Here is a 19775-nt window from a genome sequence, read left to right as displayed (position 1 = left end):
AACCTTACGAAGCCGTGATGCGAGGATACTTGCAAGAATCTTAACGTCAGAGTTTAAAAGAGAGATAGGACGGTAGCTACCACATAGCAGAGGATCCTTACCGGGTTTTGGTAAAACAGCTATGATGGCCTTGTTGGAAATAGAACCAAGAGAGGAGTCCTCTGTGGCTTCTGTAAATGCGGCATGTAGAGTATCAACTATACTCTGACCAGTCCACTTGAAAAATTCAGGGGGGAAACCATCTTCACCTGGTGCTTTATGGTACGGTAAGGTAGCAATAGCTGAGGAAATTTCCTCCTTCGTAATAGCTCCGTCAAGTAGAGCTCTACCATCATCAGAGAGTAGTGGAAGATGTACCGTATCCCAAAAATTGGACATCTCTGACGTGTCTATGTGAGTACTTGATGAATAGAGAGATCTGTAAAATGAAGGAAATTCATCAACGATTTCTTGCGGTCGAGTAAGCATATCACCAGAACTTGATGTAATGGCGGGAATTGCCATAGCAGTTTCCCTCTGACGCAATTGCGCAGCCAGTAGCCGGCCAGCTTTTTCACCTTGCTCGTAGTGACGCCCTTTCATTCTTTGTAAGGCATATTCGGCCTTAGAAGTAAAAAGACTGTTGAGAGACATGCGTGCCTGTTCCAACAATTTACGATTTTGACGGGTTGGTTTCGAAACATATAATTGGGAAAGTCGGCCAATGTCTTTTTCCAAGGGTCTTGCATTTAAATGCGTGAACTATGGCATTGCAAACAAATGGCTGCATTGAAAGTTAAAGTGCGCATGGCGCGCTGAATGTAAGGAAAGCAAGTCATGCCTAAAGTAGGAGAAACTCAATGAAGAAAATAGTGCTTACAAGACTAAATAACAGGTCCCGTATAACAACTGAAGTAAAAGAGCCAGTCGCCATGGTAGGGTACAAATGAAGACAAAGCAGTACTAAGGCGGGACTAACAAGCCTATTTACAAATCAGACGCCGGCACTTAGAAGGAGAAAGACATAAGCCAATAAAAAATATGGGCAGGGGAGTGGGCGGGGCTTCTCTGCCATGCTCCACTACAGCCAGAGCAGCTCATGCGTGCTGGTTCAGGCTCGACATAAAAACGTACATTTCATAAGGAGACATATCCTAGAATAGTAAGGAAGCTGTGCAGTAAATAACAGATACAATTACCCCAGTGAATACAGCAAAAGCACACCCGCCTCCTCTGCTAACTATAGCCTTTAACCATCTCAGAAAAACAACCATGATAATTTCAGAACACTTATCATCACACACATATAAAACACCAGGGAAGGGAAGCATGAAGAACACATGCAATAAGTTTGACAACACAGACAATCACAAAGAAAGCCAAACCTTTAGATCAAATACCACACTTTTATAAACACTACTCTGCTTCCAAAATAATCAGTGTCATGGCAACAAAATATTGGATCTTATTTTGATGTCATAAATCTAATTACACAGCCTGTGTGACTAATAGTTTCAGTTCTGGAATGCAGTGTGTAGGCTGCTTTTTAGGATGTCTGTTCACCGAAGTTGGTATAGTAACCGAGCAATACAATGACTCATTCTTCAAAACGTATTATTTTAGGAATGCTAATTTTAGCATGGATTTTGGACGGCTTTGGTCATTCTTGGGTCTTGCCAACTGACAGCTTTAGGTGTATGTTGTGGAATACATATTGTGTACAATACTAATACATAAAGTGGGCTTTCAGTCAGTCCCCTGGTCATGATTGGATAGTGTTATTTCTTTCTTAGTTTGATGCTTCTAATGTGTTGGCTTTCATATAGTTTTCGGTGTTTGCTGGATCATTTCTTTTTTACTGTGCATTTATGTAGGTGATTGCTAATGTCAGGAGAACTTTTTCATTTAGCTTCTGGTGCTCAGTGTGAGCAGATTCCCCCCCACTCCCTGGCCCTATCCCACCAACATCCTTCAACTCACCTGCCCGAAACATCCACTGCTCTGGACACTTGCTTCGCAGCTCCTTGTTACTGACCCTTGGATAACTTTCTTTATAACTTTTTTTGTACACACAATTGCCTTGTTGTTGTGCTGTAAATTATGTGCCTCTATTGCCTATCAATATTGTACTGGTCTTTAATATGGCAAACAGATCTGCGTAAGCTGAAAGTTACAATCCTGAAGACCAGTACTATAGGGGTGTGCAACAAAATACATTACAAACCCTTACTTTGGAAAATCTTATTGAGTGTTTGATTGAAAATGTGTTATATTAACTAATGGGCACTATATGGAAACTAAACAGTACACATGGTTGTTCCCATAAATCATGAGCCTCCACATAAAAATAGACCAATGTTGAAAGATTAATGAGTTTCGTAGCCAACCACATAGCTCATCATTATCAAACGGAAGATTAGGCAGTTTGCAAGAAATAATAAAAGTTTATATACGGGTACCACTTGGTGATGGACCACATTTATCTGCTAGCAGCGGTTGTCTTCTCATTTTCCACTTCACTGGTCTGTGAAGCAATCTTGTATAGGTCTCTTATGCAGCTGCTTACGAGACAAAATGAAAATGAGTACAAGAATATCTCAGAGTACAAATGAGATCTGTATGACGCTGTCCAGCAGTAGAGGGAGGATATTTTGAGGTAAATGCATTTCTGCTCTCTCAGGTAAACACTCTCTGCAATTCTTTATTCAAGACAGCTTCCCCTTGTATCCAAGACAACGTTGAGAACTGAATGCTCTGCACTAGGGTAGGTGAGGACTTGATAGGAGGTCACCTGAAAAACGTCCATAACTGTTCCTTGTGATATTGCTTTCAGAAGAAGTTCAAGCAGGAACAGCACAAACATATTCAATCATGTGAGGCGAACTACTATCGTGCCCTGATACAAGGTATGTGAACACAAATATTAGGACATCCCACAGCCTTTAGACCAAAGTGAGGCACTCTGCACAATTAGTACTGATTGAGGAGCATGGAATTTGGTAATATGCTTCATAGGTGTCTACTGTGGACATCCATTTGATGAGTTGTGAGGGTAGATGATTAACAAGGTCAGCTACAACTTCTTTGCCAATTTATTTACAGATTTAAATTCCAATATGAGTCTTATGGGCTTCTTCTGGTCACTTAGCAGCTCAATTTGTAACTCTTAAATATTTCATATTATCTTTTGGCTTTCTTAACTTTCATTTTGTAAATGACTTCTGGAATTAAAATCCTCAGAGATATTTACAGGTAATTTATTCTAACCCTGTACAATGTGGAAATAGAATTTAAACAACATATTTCACTGAACATAACTTTATGAGTTAGAGTCAATGTTCTGAGTATGATGGTATGCCTAAGATTTCATATTTCGTTAATGTCTTGCAGAATCGTTTTCTGAATAACATGGTTACATATACAACGTGTAAAAAAAATCGACTTGAAGGAGGAATGAAAGAAAAGCACTGTCATTCAGACAACTAAAACTTATGGGGCAGGGGCGACGTTTGCCATACTGAAGAAGTGTCATGGTGATTTCCCGGTAAAGGCTTCTCACGACTTGCTAAACAGTTCTACCCCCAAATCATCTTGTTACCACAACCAGGAGCAAGAACCTGTAGGATTTATTCCACGAAGTTTCATGTGAATGCACACAAAGGCTGTGTGGCAAAAGGGATTCCTCTAACAGTACACATTACTGTGCTGACATGGAAGGAATGCTTTGTTCTAATGGTTAAAATAACTAGTACACCAAGGAGTCTCCAAGTGGGGAATACTAGCTATTAACAGAAGAGTTAACATATTATGTTGCAAGGGTTGCTACAAAGAAAAATCTGTAAGCAGACCAAATTGTGGAAGGGACAAAATAAGTGGATTTTTAGTCCCTTAAACCTTAAAATAAGCTTACTGATAAAGAACTAACTAAGTATAACCAGCTTACTCTTTCAATCTCTCATTAGTATCTTACTCTTTCAATCCTTCGCCAGACTGCTGTAGGAGGATTACTCCATTCCAGATCTACATAGGGTCATTACAAACAACCAACTGCAAGCACCAACAATTTATAGGTTTGTTTAGAAAAAGGGATAAATGAGTTGAAGAGTTATGATAAATGTTGATGTCAGTGACAACAGGATTTGGATATGGAGTGAGACTGTGTGGCTTGCGGTTAATAATAGTACAGAAGCTGTATCATAACCTACGACTGGTACAACAAAAGGCAGTTTTCAGACTTCGCTGAAAAAGTACAAGAATTATTTATTGGTAACTAATTTAATCGGACGGTTTCTGGAAGGGTCATTCAACCTAAGACTGTTAAGAGAATGTTGTAGAATAATAAAGTTCTGAAGTGAGGTTGCTGAACATTTACATGTCATACTTCAAAAGAAGTTGGAACAATCTTTCCACCTAGAATTGAATCATATTACAAAAAGAAAATTGGCCTTTCTACTCTGCAGAAAGCGTGAACTAATAATTTCCAAGAAACACATTCTGTAAATACGGAAATCCAGTTTAACACAGATGATGGAACACTCCTTATAGAAACATGGATCGCTTAATAATGCTTGATGAAAGGGTGTGTTCGTTTGTCACAAGTGTTCTATAATTGCTCTTTGTACATGCTCTGCTTAGAAGTGAATAAAGAAACAAAAAAATAAAGAAAATATTTTAAATGCCTGTGTTCTTTTGATGTTTAGTCTCTCTCTCTCTCTCTCTCTCTCTCTCTCTCTCTCTCTCTCTCTCCAGCTGGCTTGTCTTTGTGTGTATGCTGTTCCTGAACCCGTTTATCAAAGTAAAGCGGCTGATTTGTTCTAAAAGCAAGTGTTGATGAGAAGCCTTTTCAGAACCTGATATTTGGTATATATGTTCTGTAAAATATTGAACCACCATTTGGCTTTTGCGGTGCTTTGCCAATTTAGGTGATTGAATGTGGCGTCACATGGATTCATTATTTGGTAGTTCTGGGAGATTTATCAGAGCTGCAGAGGGCTAATTTCATCCTCAGTCAACTCTGGTGCCTTTGCTAAAATGAGGGCAATTATTGTTCGGGTTGCTACTTCTACCAGTAAAACATTTAAACTCACTATGGTTTTGCATTGGGTTTAAAGTACTCTTCTTTTCTCAAGGACCACTGTCTTGAAATGAGTAGTTTCAGTTTTCAACAAGTAGAACTTGTCATCCACATATATTTTGCTGTTGGACAGATTATCCATTAACTGCTCTGGAGAATGCCATTAGGATCTATCATACTGACCAAGCAAGGGTGTCATACTTGCTTCCCATAGGAAAGTGGCTAAAGATCCAACAATTTTAATTCCTACAGCATCAGTATGTCTGTCTAGCAGAGCAGTAGAGATCAATGAGAATGGAATCTTTATTTTGGCCTGCCGAACCAATAATTTAATCTGGAGGTATTAGGTCTTCAAGGCCTCATTTATTCAATTCTTCAAAAAAAGTACAAGAACTAGAGTGGGAGCTTTGGGCAAACCCCTTTCTGGCAATGGGCATAGATGCCTTTTTATGGTTTGGTAGTTGCTTGATGGGTTATCCATTAAGTCCACATCATTTAACGGATTGTTACAGTGTCCAGTTCAGGTGTCCCATTAGGTTTAGCTGATGAGGCCTCTTGTAATTCTTATTTTAGGCCGCAGATACAACAGGATGCGTAGTTTGTAACTGAATCAGTGTACGTGCTCTGATATATTTATTTGCTGTTATAGTGATATTTCAATTTGACTAGTGTGTCTTTATTGTTTAGGAAATGGTTGCTGTTTGGATGCCACAGCTTATCACGAAGACAGTATTGTAATTTACTAATGGCCTTTGTGCAGTCATTGGTTTCACTTTGCTGACATGATAATATGGTGAATGTACATCTTTTATTTGTTCACAAAGAAAAGATGTATGACCACATAGGCTTTACTAAAGACGCAACGGAATTACTGGAAATGTTTTCAAAACTGTCAACAATTAAATATTTTGCTGAGTATGGCTCAAGTTCCCCACTCACAACACAAACAACATTTGACTGTTTTTCAGAACACTGCTCTTCGAGGATATGAACATTGCTTTGTTATAGGATTTTCTTTTGAGGTCACCTGAAAGAAACATGCACCAAGTCACCCAACTATTACCAAACAATTCTCCTAACAAATAGCCAAACATATTGGCTGAGGCAGTACTTGTTAAGATCCGAGAGCCTAACAGTACCACTCCTTCTCTGGTTTCAATGATTTCAGCAAGGCTATGGTGACAAAAAAATGTACTTTATGGTTGGTTCAAAATGTCCCGATACTCCCAGGAATGGAGCTTTTGAAAGTGGTTAAGGTCGCAGAGTGTAAAAACCCAGAACGGATGTCTGCATTAGGAGAACAGTTGCTCATTTTTAGGTCTAGCTATTAATAGCTATTAATAGCGAGTATATAGTAGGCGAAACAAACTCTTTGACCAATCGGATTACGTGTAGTTCATGTGACCCAGACGCGCGTCCACGTCAAACCCATAAGCCTCGCAGCACCAGACTTCAATGGAATGCCTCCCAAGCTGCTCCCCCGCCCCTGCCATGAGACTTCAAAGCAATGCGCTGCTCTGAAGTGATTGTTTTCCACGCGCTCTGCAGGTCACCATTTGCCGCTAGCGCTTTCATCCCTATCACTCCCCCCCTCTCCTACTTCCCCTCCCACCTCCCAAACAGCATCGAGCCGTGAAGACTTGTTTGTTTCCTCAGTGAGCCACTTTTACTATTTAAAAACACAAGCTCTGTCTCATTCTATCTTTCCCTCCCTCTCCCTCAGTCTTTCCTTTTCAACCCTTTCCTTTTTCCAACCAAACTCTTTCTGTATGTTCTCTTTCTCGCCGCATCTCTAGGCCTTTCGTGCCCTGTTCCATGCTTCTAGCTAGATTGCTTTCCCTTCTCTCTATCTCTTCTCATCTGCTTCCTTCATGTCTCAGTAACTCGCCCTCTGCCTTTCAGTCACACTTCCTCCACCATCCCTCTGTCTCAATGTCTTTCCCACCACTATAGTGGACATGCTATCTTTCTCGTGCCTCTTTATCGTTTCTGCATATTTTATCTCCTCTTTCCCAGTCGCTCGCTTCCTAAATCCATCCATCCGCTGTCTGTCTATCCTACTTCTGGCTCTGATTCGCAGCAGCATATACCTATCGCTCCCTCTCTGTCCCGGTGTACTTCTCTATTTCGTTCCCTCTCTGCCTCAGCCCGTCTCTCTCCGAACCTCCCATCCCCATGCAGCCAATTTGCTTCGTTCATTCTTTTTATCCTTACTTTTCACAAAACCTCAGCTTCCCCTCCCCTCACTCAGGAATGTTGCACAAAAATCAGGAAGTGCCCATGGCGATTTTACACTGAATACTCTGTCTTGGGAACACAGAACTCGTCATCTTCTCCACGTATAGGTCAAGACATTATTTATATGTACATACCTACAGGTTTCTGTGTATTCAGGTGCATTGATCTATAGCTATATAATGTATATGTTAATGTGTGCATACATACTGCATTTACCTAAGCTTCTTACACACACACATTCAAGAATACACCGACGTGGCTGCAGACACAAGCACAGAATGTGACGATCTATAAGTATTTAGCATGTATAAACATTCACAAGTCGGTGGATCATTAGGCACCACTACAAATCTCTCACAAAGGAACCTTTTTATATATTTTCAAATCTTTAAAAATTAAAATTTGCATATTATTTTTTTCCTCAAGCCCTCTAGGTGAAGTTGTGATCCTTCCTGGGGGGATTTCGCTGCCTTTAGTGTTAACTTTAGCAAACTCGATCAGTGATCTCCCCAAGACGGATCTACGGAAGGGATTTTCTAAACTATTGGTCCATGAGACAGTATTTTTGAGTTTCTTTCTGAGTAAAAATGCTCCTAAACACTAATAGCTGTTTTAATAATGGTAAAGAGCTTTTTTTGGAAGATGATGGTACTGAATCTCACTTTGCATACCAAGAGTGATCGTTGATAAGGTATACACTCAAGCACTTATTTCTCAAACCTTCTGTATTGACACAGGGTTATTTTTCTGGCTAATTATTTCACAATTCTGACATGAATTGCGTCAACACCTGTTAAGGAATTAACACATTTCCTATTCCTATAAGTACACACAACACCCCAGCTGCTTTTGATCCGGAATAAACTTAAAATCTGTAGTGTGAGCAAACAGGCCACTGATCTGTTTACACTTTGTTGCAAGCACATACTTTATGACATTTTCAATGTATGGTAATGTGAAGACATTCTCGCATTTTCGTGGTAAATTAAGGACGTGTAATGAATAAGTCACCTTAGATAAAGGACCTCCTTAACTCTCTGTACTCCCCTCTCTCTAACACCCCCTCTCTCTCTACACCACCTCTCTCTACACCCCTCTCTCTCTACACACCCCTCTCTCTACACACCCCTCTCTCTACACACCCCTCTCTCTACACACCCCTCTCTCTACACACCCCTCTCTCTACACACCCCTCTCTCTACACACCCCTCTCTCTACACACCCCTCTCTCTACACACCCCTCTCTACACTCCTCTCTCTCTATACCCCCTCCCTCTCTACACCCCCCTCTCTCTCTACACCCCCCTCTCTACACCCCCTCTCTCTCTACATCCCTCTTTCTCTAAACCCCTCTCTCTCTCCACCCCTCTCTCCACACCCCTTTCTCTCGACAACCCTCTCTCTACACCCCCCTCTCTAAACCCCCTCTCTCTACACCCCCTCTCCCTACACCCCTCTCCCTACACCCCCTCGCACTCTAGCCCACTCTCTCTACACCCCCTCGCTCTCTACACCACTCTCTCTACACCCCTCTCTCTACATACACTCCCCTCTCTCTACACCCCTCTCTCTCTACACCCCCCTATCTCTCTACACCCCCCTCTCTTTCTACACCCCCCTCTCTTTCTACACCCCCCTCTCTTTCTACACCACCCTCTCTTTCTACACCCCCCTCTCTCCACACCCCTTTCTCTCGACAACCCTCTCTCTACACCCCCTCTCTCTACACCCCTCTCTTTACACCCCTCTCTCTACACCCCTCTCTCTACACCTCTCTCTCTACACCCCCCTTCTCTACACCCGCCTCTCCACAACCCCCTCTCTCCATTCCCCACCTCTCTCTCCACACCCCCTCTCTACACCCCTCTCTCTCCACACCCCCTCTCTACACCCCTCTCTCTCTACACCCCTCTCTCTCTACACCCCTCTCTCCCTACATCCCTCTCTCTACATACACTCCCCTCTCTCTACACCCCTCTCTATCTATCGCCCTCACTCTATCTATCGCCCGCACTCTATCTATCGCCCGCACTCTATCTATCGCCCGCACTCTATCTATCGCCCTCACTCTATCGCCCTCACTCCATCTATCGCCCTCGCTCCATCTATCGCCCTCACTCCATCTATCGCCCTCACTCCATCTATCGCCCTCACTCCATCTATCGCCCTCACTCCATCTATCGCCCTCACTCCATCTATCGCCCTCACTCCATCTATCGCCCTCACTCCATCTATCGCCCTCACTCCATCTATCGCCCTCACTCCATCTATCGCCCTCACTCCATCTATCGCCCTCACTCCATCTATCGCCCTCACTCCATCTATCGCCCTCACTCCATCTATCGCCCTCACTCCATCTATCGCCCTCACTCCATCTATCGCCCTCACTCCATCTATCGCCCTCACTCCATCTATCGCCCTCACTCCATCTATCGCCCTCACTCCATCTATCGCCCTCACTCCATCTATCGCCCTCACTCCATCTATCGCCCTCACTCCATCTATCGCCCTCACTCCATCGCCCTCACTCCATCGCCCTCACTCCATCGCCCTCACTCCATCGCCCTCACTCCATCGCCCTCACTCCATCGCCCTCACTCTATCTATCTATTGCCCTCATTCTATCTATCTATCGCCCTCACTCTATCTATCGCACTCACTCTATCTATCTATCGCACTCCCTCTATCTATCTATCGCACTCACTCTTCACTCTATCGCATCACCACAGCATCACTCAGCAGCACCACAGCATCACTCAGGGGCCCCACAACATCACTCATGGGCACCACAACATCACTCAGGGGCACCACAACATCACACAGGGGCACCACAACATCACACAGGGGCACCACAACATCACACAGGGGCACCACAACATCACTCAGGGGCACCACAACATCACTCAGGGGCACCACAACATCACTATGCGCTACCACAGCATCACTGAACGCCACAGCATCAGTCGTCGCCACCACATCACTCAGCGCCACCACAGCATCAATCTGTGCAACCATTCAACAACAACTGGTTCAAATATGCTCTCTCAATGTTTCAAGCTTTATTACAAATGTTACAAAAAGATGTTAATATTTCACTTCTGTTCTTGGATTTTCGTCACAATAAAATACACTGAACAAGTGATTTACAAAAGTTTAAGCTATTGCCATTATAAATTACAATAACTTTTATTTAAGTATTAATTATTTTTAAAAAATAAAAGCCATTGCTATTTGTAATATCAATACATCTAAGTCACGTAAATACAACACATATTGCATTACAAATGCTATAGGTGTCACATTTGCATAAGTTAAAACTATTGGAATTGTAAATGACAAAGCTATTAATTTAGCTATTTTCAAAACCAACACATAAATACAAAATGTGTCATTTACAATACCAATAGCTCAAACTTTCCTAATGCGAGACCTATTGCATTGCAAATGCTTGTTTTAGCTTATGTTCGTCCATGTTTAGTGCTTCATCAAATGGTATGTCATCAAGTTGAACTATTTTAACAAGGATCAAACACAGAGACAGAGGAGACTACTTGCCTAGGACTAGGAACGATTTGAGTGTGTTTGTTTGTCCTTTTTGCCAAGAGGGTCATTTATCAAAGCTGACATAGTAACAGAAACAGCAGCTGGGTGGAACTTGACCAAAGTGCAAATGCACTTACCCGTCACATGAAAGTCTCTTAAAACTTACACGTGCCTCAAGATTGCAAAAACTGCTCCCCCAAAAAATATTAGAGTAAAGCAGAGCCAAAAGCTGCACCTAGTTTACCTAGAAAATTGCTCCTCAAAGATGAAAAATTATCTATGGCTAACTTAAGGTTAGTTGAAGTTTGGGACCGTCGCTTAAAGCAGCAAGCTGCTCCAGTATTTCGCTTTATAGGCTCTAAACTTTTGTTGTTAGCATTTTGGTTCTGGTTTAAGGTTGACGTTTTATCACCTAGAATTAGCCAATCTGTCTCGGCTACTCCTGGAGTCTGAATTATAAACAGGATAGTCTGGTGCTAGCTCAAGTATGAGGCAACAAAGACTCTGGACCTAGGCACACCATAGTGAACTGCACCAAAAAGCGACCATGAAACCAGCTTAGTTCTGCCTTGCATTGTTGTTTTGTTTTCTCTGGTCTTCTCTCTCCAATTTTTTAGCTCAGCCTTGTGTACGGTAGTGGTGAATAAGTATATGTTTATTTACAATAGTGTTTATTGAACGGTAACCTATGCATTATTTTACTCAGCAGAAGTCCCTCGATCAAAAAGTAAAACAGGGAATAAAGCCAGCTGTTCTGCCGGTATTTAAAGTAGGTACCTTTTTGCTCAATCACCTAGCTCACTGGGCAAGAGCAACATGTTTACTATGCAACAGTGGCTTGCAATGATGTTCCGATGCAGATATATTTTGCTGGAACTGCTGAATTTTTTGCCTCAAAATCATTTACAATGTAAAACATGACTCTGTTAAAACATACTCAAATTACATCACTGAACATAAGACACACATTAGCTTTACCTGGATGACTATCTGGCCATTTGGCAAACCCACCGACAATACGATCTTGAGTCGACAAGATATAATTTCGATTTTTTTCCATGTTTATATATTTAAAAATGTTCAAAAGCTGAAAAAGAAAAAGATATCAGATAAAGTAGATAATAATAATAATACACATTTGTAAAGCGCACAATCACCCGTAAGGGTCTCTAGGCGCTGGGGGCCGTCGGGGAGATTAAGCGAGCTATTGCCCAGAGTCACATGGTGCTGGGCTAACCTGCCGCCGGAGCCGGGGATCGAACCGTGATCCCCAGATTCCAGCGTCAGTCGCCCTGGCCGCGGCGCCACACCTCTCCCTATGAAGACGAATATTGCACCTGTTTATTGTTATCATTTTATTTGCAAATATCACAATGCCACAAAAATTGTGAATTATAAACTCAAGGAAAAATAAGGGAAAGACATGATAAGCATTTGTTTTCAATTGAAATTATATTATGGCATTGTGAGGAATGGGGTTTTTGGTTGGCTAGGATATGCACCTAAGACAGGCAGAACCACCACTCTGGTCTGGGCAAGTCTGTCACACACCAAAGAACGTGTGCTCACCCTCTGATAGCCTGGAGCAGAGCAGGCAACGTGTAAAGCATTTGTGCAACACACTCACACAGCAACGCAATGGACACACCACAAACAGAGACTCTACACGGGATTATATAAAAATAATTGCATACCTTGTATGTAGCACAAACCCCAAGACGACATCAATCATAAATTCTTTGCACATTATGCCATTATCCAGATAGTACTGGTTATCCTGATCCAAGCAAGACCATGTGCAATCATGAAAAGGGAACAGTGCACCTGCGCTCCTAATAAACTTTATACGGTAATCAAGCACAAAACATAGGGCACAGAAGCACCTGCGCACCTACTACATTTAATAGGGTACTTCTGAGGAGCCAGAATCCTTTAGTCACTTTGTCTCCCTGGATTGCTCTACACCATCATAGGGGTCCTCCACAGGGGTTCCGCCCCACAATGCATAGGGTAGAACACCACCCCAGGAGGATTGGGTAAATAGGCAAATGGGTGGTGAGGGGCAGGGGGCAAAAGCTTAAGCTTAAGATGAGCGCCAGAGACCTCCCTCATTTCCTCTCCCATGTCCTTGAATCCAGCTGTCCACGAGAGCGAGGTGCAGCTATCAGTATACCAATATCTGTACAGGCCGATTCAGGTTCCACCCCGTATTTCTCTCGGGCAGTTGCGATAGACTCTCCTGGGTTGGGTCAGACGGGCCCACACCAGAGCTGGGCTCAGACTCCAGGCAGCTCTTTTCCAGGAGCAGTGGCGCGGCGGCCAGGATCACAAGGGGCATCCTTCCTCTCAGTCAGCATGCACAAAGATCTTTGGGGTGCTGTACCATGCTGATGCGAAGGCTCCGTCCCACATATAAAAGTGTGCAGTGCACGGATCCACACTGGGAGTGACAGCTTCAGCGAGCCGAGAGACGCGCTGGGCGGCAATCAGCTAGCCTGCACTGTGATCCCTGGCCGTCACCCTGCACCGGTGCACGCAGTTAGGACCAAAGCACACTGCCGCAGTTGCTCTGCACCGATGTTGTTTTCGCTGCAATAAATCACGCCGAGTGGGACCCGGGGCTGGCAGAGTCCTGTAGCAAGAATCGGGGGCATGAAGCCCTCAACTGGTCAGAGCGCTGCCCTGTAGGCATACAGCGCGCTGTCCTGTACAACACGAGGTTAGACCCTGCTTCAGAAGGGAGTGAGGGCGATGTGCTAGCCCTCACAGTGACAGGAAGGGTTCTCCCAGCAGAAGTGTAGGAACAAGCATTTACAATGCAATGGTTTTGCCTTTCTTAAAGTTAGAGCTATTGGCATTGCTCTTGACATTATTTTTATTTATGTTTTTTTTAACATAAATAAATGGCATTGTCATTTACAATGCCACTAGCTTTATCTCTCGCAAACGACACACACAAACACCCACAGAGAGTGTCTGACCAGTGCACAAAGTAACTTTTCAGTGCTTTCCAGGGCTATTGACGTTTTCTTATAATTTAACGCGAAAAGTAAACGCCCTTCCCTTTGCGATTTGCAAGGAAATGCAATATTGACACAGTGAGCCGCAAGAAGCTTTACAACATGGCATGGCATTTTAACATATCACAGTTTGATTTTCAACCTTCGCAAAGTCTGTGACTTTGAGCAGAGCAGGCTTTTCAAGGGTGAATGGCATTTAATACACCAGGCTCACATTTCTTGCTCAAACTCCTTAACGAGCTGGGGAAATGCCTGTAAAACAGGATGTCCGTCGAAGTCATGCGCAAAGATACTGTGTGCGAGAGAAGGGCATTTATTTAATTCTTAGTTTTGAACTCATTTGTTTTCATTTTCATGGAAAATTTCTAGCAAGATCACATGTTTTTTTCCTCTTTTGGAAACGCATGGGGTGTTGACTGTACCCATGTCATCCTCATTGAGTCAGTGTTGGTCTTGTGGTTTCAGTGCAGTCTACGGTGAGATAATAATAATATGTTTTTCTCATTAAGGGCCAGATGTAGGTAGGCGTTTACCGGTCGGTAACGGCCGAAAACCGGTAAAATCGGCCGTTACCAACCGGAATCCAGGAAATGAGATGTAGGAGGTCATAAATTTCCGATTTGGAAAACCCGAGTCGGAAACATACCGACTCGGTAATAATGAAACGGTAAAATTACCGTGGCGGAATCTACCGTATACATAAATACCGAGTTCGTATTTTCCGACTCGGAAAATAAGAAACGGTAAAAAATGGCCTTGGAGATGTAGGTAAGCCCAAAAATACCGATTCTGCAGAAAAACTGTATTTTTTAGTCGGTATTTACCATGGATTGAAAGCAGGTGGTAACCAAGGGAGGGCTATAAAAAAAGTCCCAAAATGCACCTCAGGACCCATGATGGCGGCTTTTTACATCATAGCAAGACGGCAGAGACTACAGGCAGCAGGAGAGAGAGAATGGCTAAGGGATGAACAAGTGTACAGGCAGAGGATAACACTGTTCCAACTGACAGAGCCTGAAATACTGCAGAGGTACAGGCTACACCCAGACACCATCAAGCAATTGATCAGGGACCTACACCCACTCCTGGACCACCCAACACCCAGGGCCCATGCCATCCCACCCCATGTCCAGGTGCTATGTAGCTTACACCTGCTGGCCTCAGGGAGCTACCAGAGTGTGATAGCTGCAGTGGGTGGCGTGTCCCAGGGCTGCCTGTCCCGCTTCTTCAGGAGGTTTCTTGACGCCATGATGCAGAGGATGGGGCATTATATTTCATTCCCTGTAACACCGGCAGAATTAGCAAAAACCAAGACAGACTTCTATCAACTGGCACACTTCCCTCACGTGATAGGCTGCATCGATGGCACCCACGTCCCACTCTGTCCACCTGCAGCCACAGAGCACATTTACAGGAATCGCAAATCGACGCACTCCATCAACGTCCAGGTCATATGTAATGCAGGGAACCTCATCACTGACATCGTAGCCAAGTTCCCCGGAAGTACCCATGATTCTTATATATTCCAGAATAGTGGAATATACACACGCCTACTTGCCGGAGAATTTGGAAATGGATACCTGCTAGGTAAATCACAATGACACACCATGACACTCACATCAGATCTACGTCTCATGTACTTGCAATTAATGTCTATCTTTCTCCCCCCTAGGCGACAGTGCATATGCCCTGCGGTCCTTTGTGCTCACTCCCTACCTCAACCCATCCACCAGGAGTGAAAGGCGATACAATGTGGCTCACAGATCTACACGAAACGTTGTTGAGCGCACATTTGGACTCCTTAAGAGCAGGTTTCGCTGCCTCCACAAGAGTGGAGGTGCACGGCAGTACACCCCAATCATCTGCTGCAAAATAATAGCGACCTGTGCAATGTTACATAATCTCGCCACCAAGGAAGGCACAGAGGTGGAGATCACATATCATGAGGACATCGATGACGACCCAGAGGAGGCAGAGCCCCATGCTACGGTGGCAGCAGCAGCTACAGATGGGAGACTGAGACGGGAAGAGGTTACACAACAATATTTCTGAGTGAGTAAAGAGACACAGGCATGAATGTAACTTTGTGTAAGTAGTTTAATTTTCACTACGCCACAGCATTGATAGCTCACATTGGGCTCACAATATCAAACACTCCATGAGTGTGTTGTCACGGTTAACACCGCCGTGACTACAGCCTCGGGTGGAGGGCAAAGTCATTGTTTGTGGCCACGGGCCACAGGGCGGGGCTGCTGTGGCTGTGAATCAATGTTCTAACTGTGGCCTTTCACACTTCCCCGACGCCTGCCACCCCTCCGTAAGTCTTGCACAGGAGTGCTTGCACCACTCCTGCTGGTGGACCCCTCGCTTTCCGCAGCACAAGTGTCGCCTCCAGTGCCAGTCTGACGCGCGAGCACGAGCTCCATAGCAGAGGTCATCCTGGCCATACCTTCAGTTAAATTGTTGCAGCACTGCACTATGGCATCCTGCATCGTCACTGACCGTCTGCACAGCACAGTGGTAGCAGTGGCAAACCTGTTCAGGGCCTTTGTTTGCTGACGCACATCCACACGGGCCTTGCGTCTCTCTAAATGGTCCCTGTCCAATTTGTCACACAGGACAGTCATGCACTGTGTAATATCAGATATTCCTGACGCCATAGATTGCATGCTTTCTGCCATTTCCCCTATGCCCTTGCCTACTGCTTCCAGTTTGATATTTGTAGTGCGTGTTTGCCTCTGAACCCCCATCATCGCTTTTGCCTGCAGGCGCTGCACTTTCACCATGGTGGCCTCCAGTCCGCAGAAGACACCCTGAACTTGACGCACATCCTCTACCTCCCGTGGCCGTCGCCCTCGGACACTGGCCCGCGTGACTCTGGGAGTGGGCTGCTGCTCGGTGTTGCCTCTGTCCTGTGTGTCACCCTCCACCTCCTCCTCCGATGATGTTACCAGTATTCTGCGAGGGGGCACATCATGGCACCTTACCCTTTCCAGCACTGGGGATGGTGTTGTGGGGGTGGGTGATTGTTCAGCCGCTCCTGTGTCCTGACTACCGAATAGGAGAGGGGATTGTGGATTTTGTGCTGTTGCCTCCTCAGGTATCGGGGCTGCCTGCTCTTGGTCCTTCCCTCCGTGTGATGTGCTTGGTCCGGCTCCTTCCCTCCTCTTCTCTCTAACCTCTGCTGTGCTGCGCATTGACTCTCCTGTGGACAGACATGGACATTGTGTCAGTGAAGTTGTTCACCTGTGTCATATGATAAAAAACACTTCTATTGCACTTTTGCCTGTCTCTCATTTGCCTATGCTAGTTGTCTGTTGCTCCCCTTGCTGCAATGCACGCTGACTGCTCTGAGGTATCTACACATGACTACATTTCCCAGGATGCATTGCAGGACATTAGTTAAACCTGTTGTGGAGTCTGATTTGTCCTGTGAGGGGAATAGGTAAATGGGTACATGATAATGTACTTGCATCTTACCTGGTTTCTTTGCTCCTCTTGCTGAGCTGTCAGCGTCTCCGATGCCGTGAATGCATTCCTTCTCAAGGGTGGATGCCACCATCTCCTCGATGTCGCTGAGTCTAGTTGCTCTGTTTCTTCCTCCCCCTGTTGCAGCACTTTCCTTGCGGTGGGCAGCAAGTTTTTTCTTTGTGATAATGCGGATGTCATACCACTGTTTTTTCAGGTCTTCAAGGTCACGGTGGGTGACACCAATGGCATTTACCTTGCCTTGTATTTCCAACCAGGTGCTGCGTTTGATAGATTCTGCAACATGCAGAGTTTGCTTCCCGAAAATTTTGCCATAATGTCTTACAATCTCGGAAATTAGCACCTGCAGTTCTTCCTGGCTGAACTTCTGCTTCCTTTTGCGCTCTGCAGCATCTCTCTGTGCCTCCTGACTCTCCATCTTGCAGTGTTGTTTGACTCAGGAAAGGCTGCTCCACACTCTGTCCTCCTGCTCTCCTGACTGTTGGTTTCTGCACTTGCATGGGCGTGGCCTGTCCCAGGTACTGGGGTGTGGTGCTTGGATCTGATTGGTTAGTTCCCCTGTGGCTTTGGATTTGGGTGTGGTTGGAGTACCTGATTGGTTCACAGGCTCACATGTTTGTCAGTTTCAAAATCTTCGACGGATATTACCGACATGGTAAATACCGGGTCGGTTTTTTCCGACTCAGTATTTTCCGGGTCGGGACTTGCCATTCATTCCTATGGGCCATGGAACCGGTGGATAAGTTTGGGTTTTTCCGTATCGGATTTTACCGTGTAGGTATATTCCAACTCGGTAAATACCGATTACGATTACCGACTGATTCCGAGTCGGTAATTGTTACCGGATTTTTTATCTACATCTCATTTTCCTATTCTGAAATACCGAGTCGGTATGATACGGTATTTAAGAGGTGGTAAAATAAAATTACCTACATCTGGCCCTTAGTGCTTTCAGCTGCGTTTTTTTTTATTTGTATTTCGCAGTGTTGTAAACAATGGATGTTGCTATTAGCAAATCTAGCAGAACCCAATTCATCCGCTTTTGAGTGATGACGGGCCTGTTCAGACCTAGCTCTCTGCTTTCAAATCAGTGGACTTTAGTCACACGCAGATGTCCAGTGACGTATTTAGGGAGAAATGGAAACTAACATTGAAGAGAATACATTTAATTGACTCTTCACACCGACGTTTGACCAAGAATGGCCGTTAACGGCCACCTCTCGAAATTCCTATCTCATAACATTCGAGGCACGTACCAACCCATGAACCCAGAAAAGGGGAAGGGGAAAGCGAGAAAAGGAAGCAAGGTGAAGGACAGGAAATACAAGGAGTAACACAATTTGACACATCCGTTAATTGTTTAATAGTGGTTTAAAACATGACATTCCGCAATGAATGCTTAAGGCGAGAGCTCTGTATCGTTCTCTGTGTCTATCAGCTTGTGAATCCTGGTCCCTTGAACCCTGCAAGTGTCCCTCTGATGTGGGGCAGTATCCTTGGTGCTGTGCTCATCGACTCTATTCTCTCGCTTCTGGAAAAATCCAACTGCACCTGAGAAATTCCAATGTGTGGTAGGTGCTTTTACCTTAAAATATGAGTGCTGCGCGGGGCCGGAGATTCGGAGAGCGGGAGGGGGGCGGAAACGGGCCGGAGACATGGAGAGCGTGAGAGGCAGCGGGAGGGGGGCGGGAACGGGCCGGAGATTCGGAGAGCGGGAGGAGGGCGGGAACGGGCCGGAGACATGGAGAACGTGAGAGGCAGCGGGAGGGGGGCGGGAACGGGCCGGAGACACGGAGAGCGGGAGAGGGGGTGGGCACGGGCAAAAAAAAAAGCAAGCACTCACCTGGACTTCTTCCGGGTGCCGTCAATGCCGGACCAGATTAGGGGGCGTTCCCGAGAACAGGCTTTCGGCTGACGTCACCAGAAGGGAAAAATTCTCGGGAACGCCCCCGAATCTGGTCCGGCCTTGATGGACAGATCCGGCTCCCAATGGCTAGCCTCCATTTATGGAGCTAGCCAATGGGAGGAGGGGGCGAGGAGGGGGCGGATACCCGACCCCACAGAGAATACATAAGATTTTGCTAGCGTATGCGTACTTCGTACGCATTGCGTAGGCAAAACCTAAAAAAGCAGCCACAGGGTCTTTGATGGCCCTGAGACCTTGAGAGAACAGCGGGCAATACAACAAGCACTTGGAGGACACTTGGGGGCACAAAGGGAGCAGCAGGCAGGCCAGCACATAAAGTCAGGTTTGCAAAGTGGTAGTCCCTCCTACAGCCCAGCAGAACAAAGCAGGTAGTTCAAATGGCTGTTCCTCCTGGTAGCACAGCAATGTGCAGATTGCAGAGCCAGCAGCATTTAGTTACAAGTCCCACGCAGTGTATCTAAACATGAGGTCAGAGACCCAGTACTTATACTCAAAATGTCTTTGA

At 44.9% G+C, this 19775-nt stretch overlaps 1 protein-coding gene across 2 annotated transcripts in view; it reads right to left on the bottom strand.

Annotated features, from left to right (window-relative positions):
* The window catches only part of PGGT1B (protein geranylgeranyltransferase type I subunit beta), a 315684-nt gene that overhangs the window by 7608 nt on the left and 288301 nt on the right, over positions 1 to 19775 (bottom strand). For both annotated transcript variants that reach the window (XM_078675523.1, XM_078675524.1), the window contains exon 9: positions 11813 to 11921. In XM_078675523.1, the coding sequence (XP_078531649.1) occupies positions 11813 to 11921 (109 nt within the window). The remainder of the gene's footprint in view (positions 1 to 11812; positions 11922 to 19775) is intronic.

This window comes from Lissotriton helveticus, chromosome 2_1 (assembly GCF_964261635.1).
Source record: "Lissotriton helveticus chromosome 2_1, aLisHel1.1, whole genome shotgun sequence".
Lineage (NCBI taxonomy): Eukaryota > Metazoa > Chordata > Amphibia > Caudata > Salamandridae > Lissotriton > Lissotriton helveticus.
Note: the sequence above shows the minus strand (reverse complement) of the source record. Positions and strands in the feature narration are given on the sequence as shown.